Genomic DNA, 25,878 nt, shown 5'->3' on the forward strand with positions numbered 1-25,878 from the left:
TGTGTGTCATCTTCTCCCTCTCCTTGGTTTCCCTCCTGTGGGCTGAAGGAAGACTCTAAGAGGAAAATAGAGCTGTTCCCCAGCAGTGAGTAACATGGCAGCTCCACACTGCCAGTGGGCGCCCCTCTGAACCACTGCTGTTGGCCTTGGGTGGGGGGCACAGTCTTCCTGTGGAAGGCCTACCCAGCAGCCAGGAGCACCCTGGGCAGAAGCTCACCCCATGGAGAGGAGCTTTCCTAGGTTGGTCCTCAAGCAGCTGAGCATAGCAGCTCTGCAGCCAAGGTGGAGGAAGGCCAGCAGGAGGGCAGTAGCCAGGCAGGACAGATAGCTCCCACACCAGGGACATGAGCGCAGACAGGGCTCCTGGCAGGTGCAGCTTGCTGTACTGGTTTTGGCTGGGATAGAGTTAATTTTCTTCACAGTAGCTGGTATGGTGCTGTGTTTTGGATTTGTGCTGAAAACAGTGTTGATAACACGGATGTTTTAGTTATTGCTGAGCAGTGCTTACACAGAGTCAAGGCCTTTTCTGCTTCTCACACTGCCCACCCCCCCCCCCCCCCCAGCAAGTAGGTTGGGGGTGCCCAAGAAGTTGGGAGGGGACACAGCAGGGACAGCTGACCCCAACTGACTAAAGGGATATCCCACACCATATAGCACACTTTTCCTCTGCTCCAGCATAGGTCCTCTCCACAAGCTGTAGCCCTTCAGGGACAATCTGCTCCAGCATAAGTTCTCTACTAGCTGCAGCTCCTTCAAGAAACATCCAACTACCCCAGCAGGGGGTTCCCCACAGGCTACAGTATAAATACCTGCTCTGATGTGGTCTCTTCCACATAACCAGCACTACTGCTCCACCTTCAAGCCTACCCTAACTCCACCACTTTCCCCCTTGGCTGCCAGAAGAAGAGCCCAAACCAACCTACCCATTGGCTAGAGCCAGCGTCTGTATAATCCCTTCGCGCACATCGATTTGCTGCCTTCTGGCTGACCCCGCCTACCCCCGCTCAGGCAGAGCTTCAGTGGCCAGAGCTGAGCTGCGGGCTGCGTTCTTATTGGCGTGCTGCAGCTGGTTATTAGTTCCTGCAGGTCTCTTCCTCTTTCATTATTCTCTTAGCTGTTGAGGCATTTACGTGATTAGATGTATCCTGGTGAGGCTAGTGTAGCTCTCCTTAGGTCTTGTTTTCTCTTCTAAAGAGTGTGGCTAGGGAACTGCAGGTGTTGGTTGGGGTTGTGCCATTACTCAGCACAACCGATTCCTCCGTCGGTCTGGTGTTCAAGCAGCGGCTGTTGGGGAAAGTGTGGGGCCGTGCGCGCGCTGCCTGTTGTCCAGCGAGGGAGACGGAGGTGGCCGTGCGCTATCGAACGAGTGTCAGGTGTAGGTACGGATTCTTCTAACCTACCGCTCTCGTGGTGTGTGCGCGCCGGTGAGCCCCCCTTTCCCTTCAACCCTCCCCCCCAGCCACCTGCTGGAGGTAGTTGCTTAGAGCGAGGCTCTTTCAGCGGGGCCTTAGCACGGTGGAGGTTGTGGGAGCGGCAACGCCGCTGGTTGCGGTTCGTAGATCCGCTTTTAAGTTGTGGAGGCAAGTTGGCTTCTTGGCAGCTCTGACCGTGTATTTCTTTCCTCACCTTTTTTATGTGCCCTCTCCTCGCACCTTCTCCATCACAGGGCGGGTGAGGGGAGATACCCACCCCCGATAACTGTTGAGCAGGTCCGGGAGGAAAGGCTGGGGTAGGCGCTGAGCCTCGGTGAGGGAGGCGGCGGTTCAGCTCTCTGACCCTGGAGCGTGTGGGCAGGGTAGGTGGGTTGCGGTGATCTCCGCCGATGTCCTGGCTGCAGACCCTCGGGGGCTTGTGCCCTGCACCCTGTGGGGGGAGCAGCTCGCCGCTTCTCGCACCACGGAAAGTGATGAGGGACTCTTTGCGCCTAGGAAGTCGGGGTGTTGTCCACTGAGGTACTTTAGAGGGCCTGGGGTGCTGTGTGCAGTCTGTCCTGGGGCTTCCATTTCCATGGTCTGGCTGTAGACGTCTTTGTTTAGGAAACTGGCACGCTGACTTAAATGCTTGTTAAATTCTGTCTTTTACCAGATTTAAATAGTGATTCTGTGTGAGCGTTGCTGACTTCCATGAGGTCCGTATTAAATACAGACACTTGGAGAGCTCCTTTCAGTTTGTCCAGCCTGACTTAATTTATTTCTTCAATTTTGGCTATTGATGGTGGGAGTGGTGTGTGCCTTAAAATTGCATTAGAATGCATAGTTTTAAAGTATTTGGCCAAAAGGTGACTATAGAAGCATGACTGCAGAAGCTAAAATAAAACTGCTTGAACAAAGACTAGTTTTAAAAGCATAGCTTTTCATTACTGAGACACTGACTGGTGCAGTGAAGCACTAGGCTGATGCCCGTGAAATACAATAAGGGGCTTAAGTGTCTGTCAATGTGCAGATTGTGCAGGGCAGTTCTGTAGTGCAGTGTTTTTCCTGGAACATACAAAACATTATGTAATCTAACATAATCCCACACTTGTCTATCTGGGATTTTATGAGGTATTTTTCTTTGGTTTTGGGGAGGCTTTTTTTTGGGGGAGGTAGGTTTTTGGGGGGTTTGGTGGTTGGGGTTTTTTTTTTTTTTGTGAGAAGGAATGGCTAGATCTTTGCAATCTATTTTCTGTGTTCCCCTTCTACTTTCAAGTGTGCCATTAGGTCTGTTTTGAAATATACAAAGTAATCAGCAAGAGAGTTGGTGGTACAATTAAGAATGTTTCTGTATTACTGTAAAAACAAGTTAGGTTTTCTAATATTGTTAGAATTTGTGAGACTAGTAAAACTATTTTTTTTTTCTTTTAAAATCTGATGATTCCAAAATGAAATTTTGGTTACATCAGGCTACTCGGTCTTTGTGGGTTGTTTTGCTCTGAGACATACTTGAAAGGTTAGAGTTACTTCACAGTATTTCTGGGTATGTGTTTTTTGTTATTAAATAGACTTCATCTGTGTTCTTTTCCAGGTCTACTGTGTGTTCTTTTTAAATTCTTAGTTGAATCCTTTTATATAATATTTGGTTGGACACTTTTTAAATTTTTGTTTGCTCTACGCATTTTGTTTCTTTAACAGTTAAACTAGTTGGGAAATGTTCATACCTTTCTGTTCCATAATAATATAATGCAGATGTTGAAATGAGTACTAGTGTTTCAGTAGTGAACTCAAGCCTTCATTGAATTGTGCTCAATGAAAGGGTGAGGAGAAACTGTTACGGTTTCTTACTTCAGCTGTATATAATGAAAAATAATTGTTAAAAAAAACCCTCAACAACATGAATATCTTAATTTTCTTCATAGTAGTTAATTTTCTTCACAGTAGCTGGTATGGGGCTATGTTTTGGATTTGTGCTGAAAACAGTGTTGATAACACAGGGGTGTTTTGGTTACTGCTGAGCAGTGCTTACACAGAGTCAAGGCCTTTTCTGCTTCTCACCCCACCCCACCAGCAAGTAGGCTGGGGGTGCCCAAGAAGCTGGGAGGGGACGCAGCCGGGACAGCTGACCCCAACTGACCAAAGGGATATCCCACACCATATGATGTCATGCTCAGCAATAAATGCTACAGGGAAGGAGGAGGAAGGGGGGACATTCGGAGTGATGGCATTTGTCTTCCCAAGTAACCGTTATGCTTGATGGAGCCCTGCTTTCCTGGAGATGGCTGATCACCTGCCTGCCCATGGGAAGGAGTGAATGAATTCTCTATTTTGCTTTACTTATGCACACAGCTTTTGTTTTCCCTATTAAGCTGTCTTTATCTCAACCCATGAGTTTTCTTACTTTTACTCTTCCAATTCTATCTCCCATCCCACTGTGGGGGAAATGAGTGGCTGTGTCGTGCTTAGCTGCCAGCTGGGATTAAACCACAGCACTCACAAAGGCTGGGTAATGCCGCTTGGGTCTGTTTTGTTTCTTTGCCTGTCTTGGTACAATAGTAAGTTTTATGCATTTAAGTTTCTTCAACAGAATTTTATTTATTTATATATATATATGTAAAATGTGTGCAAAGTTTTGTATCATTTTTAAAGGTTATATACATTTCTTAGTATACTTTTTTATTTTTGCTGTTAGTAACTTTACCAATTTCCAGAACTGTATTTGCAGAACAGAACTGGGTTCTCGGTTAGTACCAAATTAACAAACAGAAGTAGTGAAATAGATATGTTTTTGGGATGTGTTGATCTCTGTATCTGAAGATGTTACTGTAATGAGGGCAGGGATTTGCTTTGTAAATGCTGAAAAGGTTTTAGATGATAATGGAAGTCTTTCTCTAACATACGTTTTGACTAGGTGAGTTAAAACTATTCATCTGTACCTGTGGAACTGTCTCCTTGAGGTAATTTGTGGTGGGTGTTCTTTTCCTCCAAGTTTTAGTAAGAATTCAGGTAAAGCATTCATCAAGCCTGTTTGTTATTAGTGTGACTTTTAAAACAAGTTCATTTATGATGCTTTGTTCATGTTCCATAAACTATGTTTTATACTTAATGAAATTATTGGTCTTTTTAAGACTGATCTCAAAATGAGAGTGTGTGGCCCTTCTGACTGTGTGGTTTTTTTCCTTTTTGTATCTTAATAATTTTTGGGTAGATGAATCGTTGGGAAATCATGTTTTCCTAATGTTAAGAAATACCTTGTTTGTTTTAACATTGTTTAATCCCTTCACTGAAGAATCTGATCTGTATACCTTATACCTTATGATAAGGTCTGTTTTAATTGAAGCTAAATTATGATATCTTGTGGAGAACTACTGGATTGAAATGGTGATTCAGTTGAACACTTAAACACTGCTATCATAATTATTCTATACACCCTGGGGACTCTCACATCCTAGTTTCATTCCAGTTCTGGAGGTTAAGAACCCATTCATATGAATATAAACCATTTCCAGTATAATGAAAACATTGTATTTACTTGAAGGTATCCTTCTGAGGGAGTTCAGTAGGTGTTTTGTCAGATTTGTTCAGTTAGTGATGCTAGGGATCTACTGTTTGTTTTCTTGTTTTGGGTCAATCAGGTGAAGAAGATAGGAAATACTTGCTTTAAAGAAAGGAGCTGTTGCTAGCTGTGATTTAGATGGAGAACACCTCTGGGAGCAGAATCTCTAGATTTAATAGAGATAGTTTCTATTGGATTAAATGGATGTTACGTTAAATCTGCATTATAGTCTGGTATAGGAGAGAAATAATATTTTAGCTATATTCATCAGTATAGGAAGTTACTTGCCATATGTGGCAAAACCCCATTTTTAGCACGTTTAAGCTGTCTTGGGGCACTGTACCCACCACAGCTGATTTTAGTGAATAGCTAGTGTTGCTTGAAATGTTCACTGCAGTACTACTCTGTATGTGAATTCCATAGGCCAGATTCCAGTCTTCTGAAACTATTATGACAAATTTAAAATTTTTTTTGGTGAAATCATATTTGCAGGGTTGTTGGTAGTTATAGTGAAAACTCTTTTATTTGCTTCTCAATCCACTTGTCAGAAAGAACTAAGAAATTCTGTAGCTATTGTTCTATTGCTGGCATGGAAGGCAGCCTGCTGTTCCTGGGCATAACAGGCTGTTTGTACCTCACTTTTTGAGGTGTAGCTTTTCTTGTGCATAAGACAGTCTAAGCCTTTTGTGGATCCCTGGTCGTCTTCAATAGACCTCTTCCACTGCAAATTAAGGTCAAGTTTAATGTCAGATAATCCCACCTGACAGGGAAAAGATGAGCCATTATGAATTTGAGCGACAACTAATGTGAAGGCTGTTGTTTCTTTAGCTAGCAGAAATATAGTAATTTTTACTCGGGATCTGTCATTCAAGAGATAATTTACTCTTTTTATGGGAGGTGACTAGTACCCTTTTTCTGCCTTCTCTAAATTGGTATTGTTGGCTACCCATATCTAAGAATCTGTGGCTTCCCTCTATTTTGAAGAAAGCTAGAGGCCTTGGATGAAAGCACTTGGCTGTAGCAGTCTCAGCAAAAATACTCTGAACTACAAAGAGCAGTAGTGTTCTAAAAATACTCATGTTTATCATGCTGTCTTGTGTTGCTTGTGTTTACTGTTCTACAAGTATACTTTATGAATGTGACATTTTATGCAGTATATGTCCATACCCTACCATAGGAAAGAGACTACTTGTACATCTAAAGTAAGGTTAACTGTTCTGTGATTTGTATTCAACAGTTCCTGCAGCGGTGCCCAATAGAGCTTTTCAAAAAAATTGGAAATGCATGTAGGCATGAAAATTATGCTTCTATACAAGTTAGAGGATTGACTTTGAGATCAGTTCTCAATATTGTCAAGTGTTATAGTGTATTGGATTTATGTGAGAAAGTTTTGATAGCAGGGAGGCTGCAGGGGTGGCCTCTGTGAGAAGAGGTAAGGGGCTGCCCCCAGGCTGGACAGAGCCAGTTCCAGACACCTCCAAAACAGACCCACTGCTGGCCAAAGCTGATCAGCAAAGCTGGTGGTGCCTCTGTGATAATGTATTTAAGAAGGGTAAAAAAACCCACTGTGCAGCAGTTGAAAGAGAAGAGCGAGGGGAAAAAATGTGATAAAAACAATCCTGCAGATACCAAGATCAGTGAAGGAGAGGGAGGAGGTACTCCAGGTTAACCCACCACATATAGTTAGAAGTAAGATTTTTGTTTTTGTTGGATTACATGGGTATTTCTAAAATATCATGGGACTATGGACATCAGAAGTTAGCTTGTTTTGTTCCTGACTGTAAACTTGAATCTAGTATTGAAGGTGGTGCATGAAACTATAAGAGTGTTTCTATTTGCATGACCTGGTAAGAACTGAACTTGAGACCTGTGGATAGATTTGGGGTGGAAAAGCTGTTTAAGTTGACACACCTTAGCATCATGAAAGTAGTGTAAATGCTTATTTTAGCTGCACTGGTGTGGCCAGCATGGCTCTTGGCAGATTTCATCACCCCTCCTCTCTGGGGGCGGGGGAATATTGTTGACAAAGCATATCTCCTTGCACCCACCTCTGTTGTAACTTAAGAGGACAAAGTACCTGTTTGTCAAGGCAGCTGTATCTTTACCTAGCTTGCTTCAGGTGTATGTGCCGTTATTGTTTTGTTTCTTCTTCCCTCTATTAACCAATAGTGTGGCTTATATTGATTTGCAGAATATCTGCATTAGAGCATTTGGGTTTGGGATGTTTCTGTTAAAGCATAGCGTAAAAATAGTCTTGTCTTATTAAAATGGATAATATCAACATAATCCCAATTCCTACTTGCAAGACAGGAAACCTTGGTTAATTTCTAGAGAGCTGGAAAACATTGATGTCAGCCAGTGTGGGAAGAGTTTACGTCTGGATTTCAGTGCACTGAAGGTATATAGTGCTCTGTAGGCCAGTAAAGCATCTAATTTTGCTTCTTGAAAGTCTTGACCTTCATGCACCTTTCCTATTGCTGATAGTGCTTGCAGGGGCTCATAACTTGTACTTGCCATACTTTCTCTATAGTTGGGAAACATTGTAGTGATTCTTTTTTTTTTTTCCTGCAGAGCTCTTCATTGCCTTATTACCCTGCAAACACTATAACATATTCTAATTGTACTTTGACATGTATATTTGTCAAGGAGGTGAACAATTCTGTTATTGCCTTAAGGGGAGGGACTTTATTTCCTCAAAAGAAACTCCAAAACTCATGCTTGTTATTGTTCTGAGTAAAAATATTTTTCTTTTGGTTTGTGGTGTGGCTTGGGTTTTTTTAGCTTTAACATCTGGCAGGGCTGTAGTTGTTATTAGTTTTTATAGCATGCTCATTTTAAAGCAGTTAATAATATCAAATTATTATATAGAAATTTGCTTATATATTTAAATGTTTTGTTAAATGTTTCCATGGAAATTGCTTATTTACTGGAGAGATGAAGTTTTTATTTTTCATGAGGCTTTTTTAATATGGGATTGTAACTAGAAACTGATACCATTCTCTCTTCCTGTTTTCAGACTAGAAGATGAATAATCTTTCCTTTAGTGAACTGTGTTGCCTGTTCTGTTGTCCACCATGCCCAGGGAAAATTGCTTCCAAACTGGCATTCTTACCTCCCAATCCTACGTACACACTGATTTGTGATGAGAGTGGTAGTTGCTGGACTCTACATCTCTCAGAGCGAGCAGACTGGCAGTATTCTTCTAGAGAAAAAGATGCCATCGAGTGTTTCATGACTAGAACAAGTAAAGGTAACAGGATTGCCTGTATGTTTGCGCGTTGCTCACTTAATGCCAAGTATACTTTGCTCTTCTCGCATGGAAATGCTGTTGACCTAGGTCAGATGAGCAGCTTTTATATAGGACTGGGTTCACGGATTAATTGCAACATATTCTCATATGATTATTCTGGATATGGTGCAAGTTCTGGGAAGCCAACAGAGAAGAATCTGTATGCTGACATTGACGCTGCTTGGGTGGCTCTTAGAACAAGGTAAGACATCTGTGGCCATTTTTATTTTTGTGGTAGGCTGACCCTGGCCAGCAGCTAAGCACCCACCAGTGTGATGAGCTGCTTGCTCACTCCCTCCCCCAGCAGGATGGGGGGGAGAATTGGAAGAGCAAAAGTAAGGAAAAACTCATGGGTCGAGATAAAACTTTAATAAGTGAATCACAGAATCATATAGGTTGGAAAAGACCTTTAAGATCATCGAGTCCAACCATAAACCTAACACTGCCAAAACCACCACTACACCATGTCTCTAAGCACCTCATCCAAACGTCCTTTAAATATCTCCAGGGATGGCGACTCAACCACTTCCCTGGGCAGCCTGTTCCAATGCTTGATAACCCTCTCGGTGAAGAAAAATTTCCTAATATCCAGTCTAAACCTCCCCTGGCGCAACTTGAGGCCATTTCCTCTTGTCCTATCACTTGTTACCTGGGAGAAGAGACCGACCCCCACCGCTCTACAACCTCCTTTCAGGTAGTTGAAGAGAGTGATAAGGTCTCCCCTCAGCCTCCTTTTCTCCAGGCTAAACAGTCCCAGCTCCCTCAGCCGCTCCTCATAAGACTTCTGCTCCAGACCCTTCACCAGCTTCGTTGCCCTTCTCTGCACACGCTCCAGTACCTCAATATCCCTCTTGTAGTGGGGGGCCCAAAACTGAACACAGTATTCGAGGTGCAGCCTCACCAGTGCTGAGTACAGGGGCACAATCACTTCCCTAGTCCTGCTGGCCACGCTATTTTTGATACAAGCCAGGATGCCATTGGCTTTCTTGGCCACCTGGGCACACTGCTGGCTCATATTCAGGTGGCTGTCAACCAACACCCCCAGGTCCTTCTCTGCCAGGCAGCTTTCCAGCCACTCTTCCCCAAGCCTGTAGCGTTGCATGGGGTTGCTGTGGCCCAAGTGCAGGACCTTGCACTTGGCCTTGTTAAACCTCATACAATTGACCTCAGCCCATCGATCCAGCCTGTCCAGGTCCCTCTGCAGAGCCTGCCTACCCTCCAGCAGATCAACACTCCCGCACAACTTGGTGTCGTCTGCAAACTTACTGACAGTACACTCGATCCCTTCGTCCAGATCATTGATAAAGATATTAAACAGCACTGGCCCCAACACAGAGCCCTGGGGAACACTGCTTGTGACCGGCCGCCAACTGGAGTAAACTCCATTCACCACCACAAATGAAGGGAGGGGGAATGCAAGTGATGCAAAGGCAATCACCACCTCCCACAGGCAGACTGATGCCCAGCCAGTCTCCAAGCAACAGTTACCTTGGAAAGACTAACCTCCAGTTTTATTGCTGAGTGTGATGTCATATGCCGTGGGCTATCCTTTTGGTCAATTTGGGTCAGCTGCCCTGGTTTTGTCCCCTCTCAACCTCTTGCTCACCCCCCAATCTATTCACTGGGGGGGGCGGCAGTAGAGTGAGAAACTGAGAAGGCCTTGACATTGCATGAGCACTGTTCAGCTATAGCTAAAACATTGGTGTTTTATCAGCACTGCTTTAGTCCCAAGTCTAAAACACAGCACCATATAAGCTGCTATGAAGAAAGTTAACTCTGTCTCAGCCAGACCTAGTACAATTTTCCAGCATGCTTTCCAAATGGTTGTACTTGATCTGTACTGGCAGTTTAAATAGAAATACTGTATTTTAGGATTAGATTAATGGATTCATATCAAAGCTGGTTGGTGATGTTTTATACTGAAGTCATTGTCAATATTTAGCAGAATTATTATATAGTGCTGATGTACTAGAGAAATTGAAATATACACTAATAAATTTCATTCCCTTTCAGTCTTACTTGAATGATTAGAAGATAATCCTTACTTATCACCATTTGGGATCTCCTCAGTTGGAAATCTCAGAAGAGAAGAAAAACTTATAATAATTGATTGCCCAGTAACTGAGCCACTGGTTTGATGTGGGTGAGAGAAAAATGCAAATCTGTTCTTCAGATGCATCTATTGCCTACTTTTTGTAGGGAGGGGTAGTAGAAAGGGGACCCTGGCAAGACTGCCAAAATTTTGTTGTAGTGTACTGGTCACCTTTGTTTTGGAATTCAGACTAGCAGCTACAGCCTCTGGTTTTAGAGAGATTAAATGGTAAGTTAAAAGGCCGTAGAGGCATTCTCCAATAAATGTAAGAAGCCCAAGTGCCAAATACATACAGCACTGAACACCTGCTTCTTAAATTTGAGAGCATTTTTTGTCACCATTGCTTATTCCATTTAAAAACAAAATTCTTGTTCTACAAATGCCTAAACTACAAAAAGATTATTTTTGAAAATACTGTATGACCATAAGAATAGGCATTCACAAAATTACCATCATATTGCATATTTAGCAATGGAAAAGCTGTGAAAAACTGAATTTTAATATTGTACAGCTTATTATGGTTGGATCATCACAACTTGAGTATGTTGTTTTAATAATATATTATCAGGGATGTGACTTAGCGTAGGGGCACGTGTAGAGGTTGTGCAAATCTTGGGGTCTGGTTGTCACAGTGAATTTTGAACTTGTTCCGTGTAATTTTAACCATTTCTCTGTTACTTTGGAGGGGATTCTCCCTTTTCTGGGTTTTAAGTACACACATTGTCTTGAACTTCTATTACATTATAACAAGGGCTTGATGCTTCCTTTTTAAAGCAGCATATATTTTAATCGTATATTAAACCTCATACAACCAGAGGGGGCAGGTATTCAGCCTCAGCTATTATTCTAAAACACTTGTTCTGTGTAGTTAGGCTAGTTTTGGCATTTCTCTTGTTACATCCCAACTTTCTACTATAATCTAGACATCTGTTCTGTAAACAAAGAGCTACAACAGGTGCATTGGTGACTGTGGTCTGTAGTTGACAGGTTATCTGGAAGATAGCTACTTGATGAAAGACCCAGTAACATTGGCTGCAAACAATGTTATGTTTTTGGTCAATGTGGAAAACAATCAATTGTTTATATGTATCAGCAAAACAGAAGCAAAGTTAGATGATGAAGCTTAACTGCTTGTTTACATCAGTTTACAGGCTCTGTTATATGAACTAATTAGTAATTATCGTATTCCCCCCTGAATAATGTCTGATTGAAAACATTAAAGGAAATGTGATTGCAAGTTGAATTCTCCCCTCTGTATTTCAACAACCCATAGTATATCTTCCCCAATCAAATAAGATTATTGATCAGAATAATATAACACCTGAATATGCTCTTAATACATTCCATTGGAACATGCCCTTTTCTGAAGAGCCTTTGGGGGGGGGGATGGGGACGACACTCTAAATACATGCTTTGTATATTTGCTTTTCCCTTTCCCATCCAGGAACGATTTCACCTCAAGTACATCTATTGCCTGCATTTGTTGTTGTGTCAAAACTTCTTTATAAATATGTAATAGTGTATATATATCTAATACTAGCTTTATCAGTGGCACTGTCTTAGCTTGGGTGCTGATACTAGGGAGTGGTCTGATGGTACAGTTAAAATGGTATATTGGCTTGCTACTTCCTTCACCCTACCAGTGGCATGTCCTTTCTTGTCTGATCCTGAAGATGGCCAGGACAAAGGAACAGAAAACTAGTTGCTACCCTACTCCCCAAAGAGAGTTGTTCAGTTTATGAAGGTAGTTGGCAAGCCCCAGTGAAGGGGAACAGGTAGTGGAAGATGCAAATAGGAAAGTGGTTTTGTTCTCCTTGACAGTATATTGGCTTAACAGGAACATTAACCTGCATCTTTAGTGTGCTGATAGGTCAGAAGTTTGTGAGCTCTTAGATGCTCTGTGTAGATGCTAGTAAACTTGTGTCAATACAGGTACATTTAGTTCTACATAAATACTGTTCTTAAAGTTCAACATGTTTTTGATGAAGGTAGTCCTTAGGTGCATAAACATAAAAAATGAATTGGGTGTTGAAAGGAATTGAAATCTCAGTCACTGTGAGAAAGAAAAATGTTGTGGGCATCCTTTAAACTGTAGAAAACATCTGCCTAAATTTTATGCCAGATTCAGTCCAGAGTAACTTGTCCCTGGCATTGCTTTTTCTGAGGATATACATCTGTGCACAACTACTTTCAGATATTTTTTTGTTCGAAGGTCTGGTCAGGTGATCACAGCTTTAAAAACAAACAAAAAACAACAAAACACCCAAAAAAAGGAGGTCTGTCTATCCTGGCACAAGTTACCTAACACTACTTGAGTGGATAGTAGTGTTTGCATTTGCATCGTTATGATCAATATAATGAGTTTTCGAAGATATCAACAAGTTTTGCAGCGTATCTTTTGAGCTCTTTTCATCTGAACTTCAACTTAGAGTATAGCTCCTTAACTGTCACTTTTCCTTTCTTCAGCATGTCTTGTAATTCTAAGGCCCTTTTTAAGTGACCAATACTGATATCACTTTTTTCCTCTTGTGTGGTGGGTTGACCATGGCTGGCTGCTAGGTGCTCACTAAGCTGTTCTATCACTCCCTCTCCATCAACAGGACAGAGGGAGAAAATACAACAAAAAGAGCTCATGGGTCAAGATAAGGACAGGGGAGATCACTTGCCAATTAGTCACGGGCAAAATAGACTCAAGTTGGGGAAATTAATTTATTGCTAATTCAACAGAGTAGGATAACGAGAAATAAGACCAAACCTAAAAACACCTTCCCCTGCCCCTCCCTTCTTCCTGGGCTTAACTTCACTCCCAAAACTTCTAACTCTTCCCCCCAAGCAGTGCAGGGGGATGGGGGTTGGGGTCAGTTCATAATGCTTCATATCTGCCACTCATTCCTCCTCATGTTCTTCCTCTGCTCCATTGTGGGGTCCCTTCCATGGGAGACAGTCCTCCACCAACTTCTCCAATGTGGGTCCTTCCCACAGGCTGCAGTTCTTCACAAACTGCTCCAGCGTGGGCCCTTTCCACAGGGTGCAGTACTTCAGGAATGGACTGTTCCAGTGTAGGTACCCCATAGGGCCACAGTTCCTGACAGAAAACCCACTCCTGCATAGGCTCCTCTCCACCACAGGTCCTGCCAGGAGCCTGCTCCAGTATGGACTCTCCACAGGCTGCAGCTTCCTTCAGGGTACATCCACCTGCTCTGGCATGGGGTCCTCCATGGGCTGCAGGTGGATATCTGTTCCACTGTGGGCTCCATGGGCTGCAGGGGGACAGCCTGCCTCACCATGGTCTTCATGGGAATGTGTGTGCTGGTGCCTGGAACACCTCCTTCCCCCCCGCCCCCCCCCTTCCCTGACCTTGGTGTCTGCAGAGTTGTTTCTCACATTCTCACTCCTCTCTCTCACAGCTGCTGTTGCACAGTGTTTTTACCCTTTCTTAAATATGTTATTACAGAGGTGCTACCACTGCCTTAACAATGATATACATTAATCACACAGTCTTCACTTGCATCAACAAGAATACCCCATACTAAAATAAAAATAACATCATCATAACACTGACAAAGGTGGACAATGTACACACACCCCCCCCCTGCTCTCTAGCAAGGTTCAGCCCATGTTTTGCCTGTTACCCCTCTCAATTAATATTCTTATCTCAAATTCCTTATGCCCCATGTTGTGTGCTAGAACGGACTGGCTGCCAGGTGCCCACCAAGCTGTTCTCTCACTCCCCCTCCTCAGGGGGACAGGGGGAGAAAATAAGATGATAAAACTCATGGGTTGAGATAAAGACAGTTTAATGAAGGAAAGCAAAGGCCACACGAATGTGAGGAGGAAGGAGTGGTAGAGACAATGTGTGATGAACTGACTGCAACCCCCATTCCTCATCCCCTTGTGCTGCTTGGTGGGAGGAGGTAGAGAAAATTGGGAGTGAAGGTGAGCCTGGGAAGAAGGGAGGGGTGGGGGAAAGGTGTTTTAAGATTTGGTTTTATTTCTCATTTTCCTGCTCTGATTTGATTGGTAATAAATTAAATTAATTTCCCCAAGTTGAGTCTGTTTTGCCTGTGATGGTAATTGGTGAGTGATCTCTCCCTGCCCTTATCTTGACCCATGTGCCTTTTGTTGTGTTTTTCTCCCCCTGTCTAGCTGAGGAGGGGGACTGATAGAGCAGCTTGGTGTGGGTACCTGGTGTCCAGCCAGGGTCAACCCACTACAGTGAGCACTGCTCAGCAGTAAGCCAAATCATTGGTGTGTTATTGACACTGTTCTAGTTACAAATACAAAGCACGAGGCTATGAGGGCTGCTATGGGGAAAGTTAATTCCATCCCAGCCAGACCCAATACATTTTGATTTGATGCTTCTTAATTCTTTGCCAGCAAGTTGGCTGACCTGGTAAGAAAGGCTTTAAACTAGGAAATGTGGGGGAGGCAGAGAGTTACCGGCAGCCCTATGTAGGAGTGATGGACAGGAGTGGCAAGTAAAGAGCTGGAGGTGATGTGAATGAAAGGGAATACATAATCAACAAAATAGGACTTAAGTGGGATCATCTCCAGCATTTGCATGTAAGCAAGGAAGTGCCTATGAGGCACCATTATGGGGACACACCCACACACCCCCCCATTCTGGGAAATCAGCATGTGTGGTGCCTCTCTGAAATGCTTATATGCTAATGCATGCAGCATGGGGAATAAACACAAGGAATTAGAGCTCTGTGTGCAGTTACCAAGACTACAATCTTGCTGAGATCACAAAGACATGGCGGGATGGTTCGTATGACTAGAGTGCTGCAATGGAAGGTGTCCTGGTTTCAGCTGAGATAGAGTTAATTTTCTTTATAGTGGCTGGTATGGGGCTATGCTTTGGATTTGTGCTGAAAACAGTGTTGATAATACAGAGATGTTTTAGTTGTTGCTCCACTAGTCAAGGACTTTTCAGCTTCCCCTGCTCTGCCAGGTGCACAAGAAAGCTGGGAGGGGACACAGCCAGGATAGCTGATCCAAACTGACCAAAGGGCTATTCCATACCATATGGCGTCATGCTCAGCATATAGAGCTGGGGAAGAAGAAGGAAGGGGGGACATTCGGAGTGATGGCGTTTGTCTTCCCAAGTCACCGTTACATGTGATGGAGCCCTGCTTTCCTGGAGATGGCTGAACACCTGCCTGCCCAGGGGAAGGAGTGAATGAATTCCTTGCTTTGCTTTGCTTGCGTGCGTGGCTTTTGCTGTTCCTATTAAACTGTCTTTATCTCAACCCATGAGTTTTCTCACTTTTACTCTTCTGATTCTCTCCCCCATCCCACCAGGGAGCGGCTGCATGGTGCTTAGTTCCTGGCTGGGGCTAAACCACGACAGAAGGATACAGGCTCTTTAGGAAAGATGGGCTGGGAAGACAAGGAGGTGGTGTTGCCCTTTATGTGAGAGAACAGCTGGAATGTATGGAGCTCTGTCTAGGGATGGATGATGAGCAACCTGAGAGCTTATGAGTAAGGAATAAAGAGCAGACCCATATGGGTGACATTGTAGTGGGTGTCTGCTATAGGCTGTCTGATCAGGAAGAACAAGTGGATCCATCCTTCTACAGACAGCTAGGAGCAGCCTCACCTTCACAGGTCCTGGTCCTCCTGGGGGACTTTAACCACCTTGATATCTGCTGGAGGGACAACACAGCAGGGCATAAGCAATCCAGGAGGTTCCTGGAGTTCATCAATGACAACTTCCTGACCCAAGTCATAGAGGAGTGCTGTGGATTAACCCTGGTATCCAGCTAAGCACCACACAACTGATTGCTCACTCCCCCATACATGTGGACTTATCTAATGTACCACAGCCCCTTAGGGGTGTACCTGCTCCAGTGTGGACTTATTCATGGGCCACAGTCCTTTGGGGGTATACCTGCTGCAGCCATGGCCACAGACGCTTTGAGGTGTACCTGCTCCCACATGGACTCATCCACAGGTCACAGTCCCTTTGACTCGAGTTCACACTGGAGTTCCAGCCTGTCCAGTGCAGCAGCACAGAAACAGCAGCGATGCCCTGGCCATCTGCCAGCCCAGGCGCATCACCATTGCTGTTATCAAAATGTTCCCAGGCACAGCAGAGTAAGATGATAAGCATTACAACAAACATCAGCCACAGTACAGCAACAGCAGCAGTACGACAAAAAGCAGCCACTAACGAGCACTAGACTCATATACAGTAAGGTGAGGAAGCCCCATAGCAAATACAAGAGCTTGCTAATTAATACCTAAACAGCTATAACAGCTATAAATTCAGTCTAGCACGTTCCAATGAAATCTGTTGTTATCTCAAACCCTTCAAGACCCATGTTGGGCGCCAAAATGACTGTTGTGGTTTAACCCCGGTAGGCAGCTAAGCACTACACAGCTGCTTGCTCACTTCCCCCACAGTGGGATGGGGGAGAGAATCAGAAGAGTAAAAGTGAGAACACTCGTGGGTTGAGATAAAGACAGTTTCATAGGGAAAGCAAAAGCCGCGCATGCAAGCAAAGCAAAGCAAGGAATTCATTCACTCCTTCCCCTGGGCAGGCAGGTGTTCAGCCATCTCCAGGAAAGCAGGGCTCCATCACACGTAATGGTTACTTGGGAAGACAGATGCCATAACTCCAGACATCCCCCCTTCCTCCTTCTTTCCCCCAGCATTTATTGCTGAGCACGACATGATATGGTCTGGAATATCCCTTTGGTCAGTTGGGGTCAGCTGTCCTTGCTGTGTCAACTCCCAGCTTCTTGTGCACCCCCAGCCTATTTGCTGGTGGAGCAGTGTGAGAAACAGAAAAGGCTGCGTAAGCACTGTTCAGTAATAACTAAAACATTCCTGTGTTATCAACACTGTTTTCAGCACAAATCGAAAACATAGCCCCATACCAGCTACTGTGAAGACATTTAACTCTATCCCAGCCAAATCCAGTATAAAGGGCCAACAAGGAGAGGTGCTTTGCTGGACTCACCAACAAGGAGGGGCTCGTTGGGGATGTGAAGGTTGAAGGCAGCCTTGGCTGCAGTGACCATGAGATGGTGGAATTTGGGATTCTGAGGGGGGGGGAGCAGGGCAAAAAGCAAGCTCACAACCCCAGACTTCAGGAGAGCAGACTTTGGCCTCTTCAGGGATCTGCTTGGAAGAGTCCCATGGGATAAAGCCCTGGAGGGAAGAGGGGCCCAAGAAAGCTGGTTAATATTTGAGGATCGCCTCCTCCAAGGTCAAGAGCGGTCTGTCCCATGAGCAGGAAGTCAAGCAAAAATGCCAGGAGGCCTGCATGGATAAGCAAGGAGCTCCTAGCCAAACTCAAACACAAAAAGGAAGCATACAAAGGGTGGAAGCAGGGACAGGTAACCTGGAAGGAATACAGAGACACTGCCTGAGCCTGCAGAGAAGCAGTTAGGAAAGCCAAAGCCCACATGGAGTTGAATCTGAGAAGGGATGTCAAAGGCAACAAGAAGGGCTTCTATAAGTACATAGGTGACAAAAGGAAGACTAGGGAACATGTGGGCCCGCCACTGAATGAGACAGGAGACCTGGTTATACAGGACATGGAAAAGACTGAGGTACTGAATGCCTTCTTTGCCTCAGTCTTTACAGGTAAAACTGGCCTTCAGGAATCCCAGGCCCAGTGGGAAAGGTTGGAGCGAGGAAGACATACCCTTGGTGGAAGAGGACCCGATTAGGGAATACTTAAGCAAATTGTACATACATAAGTGCATGAGCCCTGATGGGATGCATGCATAAGTGATGAGGGAGCTGGCAGATGTCATTGCGAAGCTGCTTTTAATAAACTTTGAACTATCATGGCGATTGGGAGAGGTGCCTGAGGATAGGAGGAAAGGAAATGTCACCCCCATCTTCAAGAAGGGCAAGAAGGAGGACCCAGGGAACTACAGGGCGGTCAGCCTCACCTTGATCCCTGGGAATGTGATGGAGCAGTTAATCCTGGGAACCATTTCGAGGCACATGGAGGACAAGGAAGTCATCAGGAGTAGTCAGCATGGCTTCACCAAGGGGAAGTCATGCTTGACCAACTTGATAACCTTCTATGATGAAATGAATGGCTTGGCAGATGAGGGGAGAGCAGCGGATATTGTCTACCTAGCCTTCAGGAAGGCTTTCGACACTGTCTCTCCTAAGATCCTCATAGAGAAGCTGTTGAAGTATGGGCTGGATGAGCAAAATGGCCAGGCCCAGAGGGTGGTGATCAGTGCCACAGAGTCTAGTTGGAGGCCAGTAACTAGCGGTGTACCCCAGCAGTCTGTACTGGGTCTAATCCTGTTCAACATCTTCATTAATCATCTGGATGATGGGGCAGAGTGTACCCTCAGCAAGTTGGCAGATGACACAAAACTGGGAGCAGTGGCTGATAGGCCAGAGGGTTGCGCTGCCATCCAGAGGGACCTCGACAGACTGCAGAAATGGGCTGACAGGAAACTCATGGAGTTCAACAAGGGGGAGTGCAGGGTCCTGTACCTGGGGAGGAACAACCCCATGCACCAGTATATGCTGCAGGCCACCCAGCTGGAAAGCAGCTTTGCAGAAAAGGACCTGGGGGTCCTGGTGGACACCAGGTTGAACATGAGCCAGCAATGTGCACCTTGTGGTAAAGGTGGCTAACAGTATCTTGGGCTGCATTAGGAGGTGTATTGCCAGCAGGTCGAGGAAGGTGATCCTTCCCTTCTACTCAGCACTGGTGAGGCCACACCTGGAGTGCTGTGTTCAGTTCTGGGCTCCCCAGTACAAGAGAGACATGGACATACTGGAGAGAGTCCAACGAAGGGCCACAAAGATGATGAAGGGTCTGGAGCATCCCTCCTATGAGGAAAGGCTGAGAGAGCTGGGACTGTTCAGCCTGGAGAAGAGAAGGCTCAGTGGGGATCTTATTAATGTATATAAATATCTGAAGGGAGGGTGTAAAGAAGACAGTGCCAGGCTCTTTTCAGTGGTGCCCAGTGACAGGACGAGAGGCAGTGGGCACAATCTGAAACACAGGAGGTTTTGCCTGAACATCAGGAAACGCTTTTTTTCTGTGAGGGTGACTGAACGCTGGCACTGTTGCCGTGAAAAGCCGAAATCAGAACTCAATAGTCGGGATGACTATTAAGCAGGTATTCTTTATTGCAGCGCTGGGCAGCACTGGGGATCGCTCCGCCACAAGTGCTCCGCCAGGTTAGCACAACACATCAGTTCATATACAGAAAAATCATACATATTCATCAGATTTCTTGAAAAGGGCAGTTTTATGGTGATGAGTTCCCGAAATTCATTTACATAGTCCAAGCATGCGCAGTAAAATTAGGGTTAGGGTCTTTTCACCCTCCCGGTGGTCTTCCATAGTCTTCCTCACGTTGTCCACTAGTTGAACTTTGGGCTTCCTTTGTCCATATATAGTCATTGAGTTAGCTCATCAGTCCTTCGGCCTTGGAATGTTACAAGGGGGTCGATTTAAGCTAGTTCTTTGGTGCTTATCTTTGGCACAATCGTCCTGAGTTCCTGTTATCAGTGATTTAATTAGGAAGCCTAATGAGCTTGCTCAAGGCCTGCTTAGTCCTATCAGGTAAGAAGTCACAGGAGATGTTCCACCATCAACTCTGCTCAGCAGGTAACCAAAACTATCTTTGCAGGGGAAGAGAACAAAAGAGAACAAGGATAAAAATGCAAGTCTATGTCTTAGTCAGGGACTGTCAGGGATTTAACCCTTTCAGTACAGCTTGCCCAGGGAGGTGGTAGAGTCTCCCTCCTTGGAGATATTCAAAAGTCATCTGGACATGGTCCTGGGCAACTGGCTCTAGGTGGCCCTGCTTGAGCAGGGGAGTTGGACCAGATGATCTCCAGAGGTCTCCTTCCAACCTCAACCATTCTGTGATTCTATGATTTTTTTTAAGCTTCAAAGCATTAATTTACTGTATTTTTGTGTGTTGAAATTTTGAGAAAATCATTATTAATCAGAATGACATGTTTTAATTGGTTTTTTATGCTGAGAACTGTTGTGAGGTGGGAGTTTTGCCTGTAGCTGTAGATTGATGATTGAGCCTTAGTGTTTAAGAAGTCTTAATTTGGTTATAATCCTAGAAACTCTTTATAGGAAACACTGATAGTAATTGAAAATAGCCATGGTATAGATGGACTCTATGAATATAACTGTGTTGATACTTCTATAGGTTTTGTTTCACTCTAGCAGACCTCTATTTTATATATATATATTCATTTATTTTACTTTGTTAGCTGTGAACACTGTTTTAGCCTCTACTTAGAATGCTTTTGGAGGTGTCTAATGAGCTCTGGTAATGTTTTTTATATTTTAGTAATATTTAAATGTAATTTTGTTGTTCTTGAAATCTTTGTAGTTTTTTTTTAATTGACTTTATTACACACTGATGTAACATACTGAGGTGTGTTTTCTAGCTTATTGAAAAGTACTTGTGGATTTTTGGTTTTGCTTGTTTGGTATGTTTCAGTATTTTTATACATGTGAAACATCCTTTTCTTCTAATGTTCTGGATTTCAAGGCCTTTAGACTTTACTAATATTTTTACTGTTTTGTAAAATTCTACAAAATCTTATACTGTCCAGGTGTTATACAGTTATTTAGCCATAGTTATAAAATATTGAATAGTGTTTTTTTAACCTCTGTTTCCCTGGCTTTACTGGAGCTGTGCAAAAGGGACCAATTTGAAAACTCCTCTGTGGATGTGGGTATTCTCATCTGATTCTGCTGTCCTGGCTTTTCCAGAAAGGATGCATGCATCTATTGTAAGAGAGGTTGCAGCCTTCCTGTAAGCTTAAAACAGTTTGTTGTCTGTCCTTCTAGGAATATAGCCATTTGGTAGACAGTAAACTTATCCTGCTATGTACTCCTTCATATTTTAGGTACTCCCATTACCAAATAAATAAAAAAAAAGATGCTACAGGTACTGACTGTAGAAGTGCGTCTACGAGGATTTTGCTAATATAGATTGATTTATCAGTAGTTTGTTTCTGCTGTGAATACTGTATTTGTCAGCATAACTATCTGCTTACAGGCTTTTTCAGTACTGCTGTGTTACTTGGGAATCAGATCTTCTTTGTGTCCACACCAGTGCAGAAAAATATATTAGATCTGACTTGTATAGGTGTCAATTTCATGTTTCACAACTCACATGTCTACCTGAGTTAATTACAGAAAAAGTGAGAGTGGTTTCATCTAAGTATGAGGGGCTTTGACTTTAATTTTCTAGCGCTTACTGGGCTGTCTCAATTGTGGGTTAGGTTAGATATTCCTCTTCCTGCCTATGTGTCAAAGCAACTGTGATAAAAAAAAGCATCACAGCTATTACACAGAATCCATAATATTCTGGTTACTGTCCGTATAGGGATCATTTAGGTCCCCATAAATTGCTGAGCAGGGTTACCAGCTTTTAGCTTTTACCAAATATCAGAATAATAAAGCTGACCAAATTTTTGCACGTTTGAGTACTTTCCACTTGATAACCGTAGAGATAGTAAGTAAGATAGTAAGGTAACAGTTTTCTGTTGCAGGTCCGCTAGTGTTATCAGTAAAGGTATACAACTAGTGTACAAATTGTAACTGCATTCACAAATCCATATTTTAAAAAATAAACCCATATTTCAGTATCATTCAGGGAATAAGGCAAAAAAAGTACTGCAAATACAAAGTAAATAATTTTCCTTTTATTTTAAGTCAGAAATGTTATAAAACATATTTGCTTGTTCTACCAGCTCCTGTTTCATAGTTTATCCTCTTCAGGAAATTTTTATCTACAGAGGGGCTTTTTTGTCTAGTTGTGTAGAAACCGATCTGTTTCATTTTAAATGACATTTCTGTTAACGTTTTTAATTTTCTAGGTATGGAATCCGCCCTGAAAATGTTATTATATATGGCCAAAGTATAGGAACAGTACCATCTGTGGATCTTGCTGCTAGGTATGAAAGTGCTGCTGTAATTCTTCATTCTCCACTGACCTCAGGCATGCGAGTAGCTTTTCCTGATACGAAGAAGACCTACTGCTTTGATGCATTCCCAAAGTGAGTTGTGGGATTTTTTGTGCATGCATTTTTTTCTATTACAGAAGTTGTAGAATAGCAAACAAGTAATATGGCAAATACTCTGAATTTTCTTTAGACAGTTTAAAAACAATAATTGGAGAATAATCAGAGTGAATGAAAAAAATGAGAAACATTTGAGGGAGTTTACAAAAATTTGTAAATCTTTTAGGTTTTTCATATCATGAATCATTTCAGTGGGTATCTGTGTAAAAGTGGTTAGTTTCCCTATACGTAACCCCCAAATACTAACAAGTAGTTCTCTTGCAGTGAATTGTTACTCTGGGTGACTATAAATAGTCTTTTGCATGTATTTCTATAAGTAGCAAAGACTGGAAAAAATAAATAGACCTTAATTGAAGTAAATAGAGTCCTGTCATGTATTTCAGAACTATGCCATTAGTTGGCCATTACAAACTGGTACACTTTGCTAGAAGAATTGCTTGCATTTTAAATATCTATCTTCAAGGAGTATCCCATAGAGGATCAAAAGTTAAGAGCCAAAATTCTTCCAGTTCTGACAGGCTCTTTTTCTATTGAGGAAAAACTCTGAAGCAGTATTTTTATCAGTCCAATGACTTTGATTTTTAAAGCGAACGTGGTAACGAATACCATTTTAAGATTGATTGCTCTGTTATGCAATCCTAGTAGTTTCCACTAGTGTTTTTCCTTTCTGTGTAGTTTTGCATGTGCTACTCTAATGGCTTCCAGGGTGTTGATAATATCTAAATTTCTAATCATTTAAATAATTTTAAAATTTAATTACACATTGTACTTTTAATTACGCATTGTACTTTTAACCATTACAAAAAATTAAATTAAGACTCTCTGGTCCTTCAAGAAGGTTTCATAAAGCTGACTGTGTTCATGGATATAATCTTTTTCTTACAGCATTGACAAAATCTCTAAAATAACATCTCCTGTGTTAATCATCCATGGGACTGAAGATGAAGTAATTGACTTTTCACATGGCCTAGCATTATTTGAGCGTTGCCAGAGACCTGTAGAACCACTGTGGGTAGAAGGAGCAGGCCATAATGATGTGGAACTCTATGGACAGTACCTTGAAAGATTAAAACAGTTTGTGTCACAGGAACTGGTGAACTTGTAATTTTCTTTGTATATTTACATGCTTTTTCATTTCACTGCAGAATTGCACACCTTGATAAATACATAACATAAAATCTGCAGGTTGTGTTTTGAAATAATGTTGGTTGCCTTCATTAAATGTACAGGTAATGATTTATCAACATAATTAATGAAGGTTTTAATGCCAGTATTATAAACTGGAATGACATGATCATGCAGTAAAGTTTGGCAGTTCATATTACTTTGAGGGTTTTTTTCTTTTTAGATGTACAAAAAAAATCACAAGGAATACTGTATGAAATATTAATTATATAAAATGAAATGCTGTAAAAGTGTTGCCAAATGCTTTAGCATATCAAAAACAAATTTATAAATATTTTTTTAAATATCTCAAAATGTACTGTGACTTACTCTGTTGCACAGGTGTAAAGTAAAAAACCAGACTTTTAAACAGTTTTCCTGTAAAAGTGCAATAGCCATTAAATTTGAGCAAATACTCGTATATATAATGGGAATAGACAGTCACTGGAAATGACCTATGCTCTGTTATAGAGGGAGGGGCTCAAAATAGATTTCTTTTTCCATATTTTTCATGTCTTTTGTGCTTAGTTTTGTATTAGTTGTTTTGGGGTTTGGTTGGGTTTTTTTAACCTGAAAGATAAGGGTCAAATTAACTCAATCATCTTCTCAGTGATTCTGGTCTTGCCAAAATAATATCACAAGTTATCATTTGTATAACATAAAGATCATTTACATGATTGCTACTAAGGCCACTAAGTACTTCTTTGAAATCAGTAAGCCTTTTAGAACTTAGAAAAACTTTGTGGGCAACATAGTTTTTTAAGCATTGTAGAGATGCAGTATTTCAATAGAAAGAACCTAGAAGTTTATCCAACTTTGCAATAAACAATTTGCAAGTTGGCAGATGTCTGTTCAGGGTTACTTTTGGCCATTTAGTGTAAGAGCTTGTTTTTTGAGTACTGCATGGAAATTTCACCAGTCACTCCAGGACAGTGCGGGGAGGGGACAAGAAGATAATGTTGACATTTTTCTATTAACTCATAGTAAAATAAACTTTGTAAGATGCCTTTCCCTTGAATGCATTTTGCTTGAATAAAACTATGAAAGATAAACTTAATTATAAGTAGCCTAATTTGTAAACAAAGTAATATTCCAACAGTGCACAATGTGCTTGTAATTTTAAGGCCTTATGCAGCTTAATTGTTCTGCTTATTTTTGTGATTGTTTGAGAGTATTGTATAATTAAATGTTTTATCAAGTATTGTGAAGACTTTGGTTCAGATCTGTTGATTAACAGTAAACAAAATTCCACACACTTGGTGTTCTTTCTTTTTTTCTGAAAAGAAATAGCAACTGTTAATTGTAAATCAAAATAATAAGCAACTCCTCACTTACTCTAGGAAATCAAAAAGCTAATGCAGTAACGAACTGTTATTAGTTATTGGCAGATTTCTATATTGGCATCTATTGCTCTGATTACCCTCCTATCCCCATGTCTCAACTCGTACTTCTTTCTGCAGTCAGCTGTTCAATATACAGGTTTTCTGTTGCAGAGTTGCATTATAAACATTCTTCTGTAATGAATTCAAGATTATCTTTCATTGAAATAATCAGTGACTTCTTATCTTGTGCTTCCTGGTTTGTTATTTGAATATAAAGGAATTTAAGATTGTTCTCAAACAACTGGCTTTTTTGTTTGCTTTTTTGATCAAGTACACATCAATGTGTTCTGAACTTTGGACTAGTATTGAGGCACAATAATATTAGAATCATAATTTTCATCTTAATCCAAGATTTTGCAATTGGAAACACACTTCAAGGGATATGTAACTCAGCTTTATTACATCATACTTTATATACAATTTGATTTTGGTTCCTTACTACCTTTCAGCCACTCTGATTTATATGGAAATCCTGAGCCTTTTTAATGAATTAGATCTGTTTCCAGAACCCTCTTCAGAAATTCACAAATAAAGAGTGTGGAACTGCAATGAAAAGTTATATAGATCAGCTGGTAGTATTGCAAATTGCAGGCAAATGATCAAGTGTCATCACTAGAACTATCTGATTTCTGAATTGTATGCTGGGGAATGCTATGGCAGCTTGTAATTGAAGTGACAAAAAAGGTGGCATAGCCATTTTGCTGCTCTTGTTTCTGTGTTTTGTTGAGGCAGAACAAAAAAAAGGCCTAACAGTGTTGTGCCTTCAGTAGATGCAGCTGTGCTGGATTACACTGGTGAGTAAAGATTCTGTTCTCTTAGGGACCGCTTATGAATGGTTAATTATTACCAGTTTGTTCTGATTCATATTCTACACCTAGATTTTTTTAGATAACTTGTTTACTGAAGGAATTGAAATAGCTTTTATGCATAG

At 42.2% G+C, this 25,878-nt stretch overlaps 1 protein-coding gene across 3 annotated transcripts; it reads left to right on the plus strand.

The window, feature by feature from the left end:
* Positions 1-1,091: 1,091 nt before the first annotated feature.
* On the plus strand, positions 1,092-25,152 carry LOC142403825 (alpha/beta hydrolase domain-containing protein 17B-like). 3 transcript variants are annotated; one of them, XM_075490127.1, is made up of 5 exons: positions 1,092-1,379; positions 7,275-7,366; positions 7,985-8,459; positions 22,198-22,377; positions 23,287-25,152. In XM_075490127.1, the coding sequence occupies exons 3-5, from the start codon at positions 7,993-7,995 to the stop codon at positions 23,504-23,506; spliced, it is 867 nt and encodes a 288-aa protein (XP_075346242.1). In that variant the 5' UTR covers positions 1,092-1,379; positions 7,275-7,366; positions 7,985-7,992; the 3' UTR covers positions 23,507-25,152. The 3 variants fall into 3 exon arrangements, with proteins under 3 accessions (XP_075346242.1, XP_075346243.1, XP_075346241.1); XM_075490128.1 differs by having other exon boundaries at positions 7,279-7,366; XM_075490126.1 differs by lacking the exon at positions 7,275-7,366.
* The last annotated feature ends 726 nt before the right edge of the window (positions 25,153-25,878 follow it).

This window comes from Mycteria americana, unplaced genomic scaffold (genome assembly GCF_035582795.1).
Source record: "Mycteria americana isolate JAX WOST 10 ecotype Jacksonville Zoo and Gardens unplaced genomic scaffold, USCA_MyAme_1.0 Scaffold_44, whole genome shotgun sequence".
NCBI classification, from domain to species: Eukaryota; Metazoa; Chordata; class Aves; order Ciconiiformes; family Ciconiidae; genus Mycteria; species Mycteria americana.

Excerpts from the sequence above, each read along its gene's own strand:
- LOC142403825 (XM_075490127.1), top strand. The coding sequence starts at position 7,993 with ATGAATAATCTTTCCTTTAGTGAACTGTGTTGCCTGTTCTGTTGTCCA. Across the intron at positions 8,460-22,197 it reads TGGGTGGCTCTTAGAACAAG|GTATGGAATCCGCCCTGAAA; the intron begins GTAAGACATCTG and ends TTAATTTTCTAG. Across the intron at positions 22,378-23,286 it reads TGCTTTGATGCATTCCCAAA|CATTGACAAAATCTCTAAAA; the intron begins GTGAGTTGTGGG and ends TTTTTCTTACAG.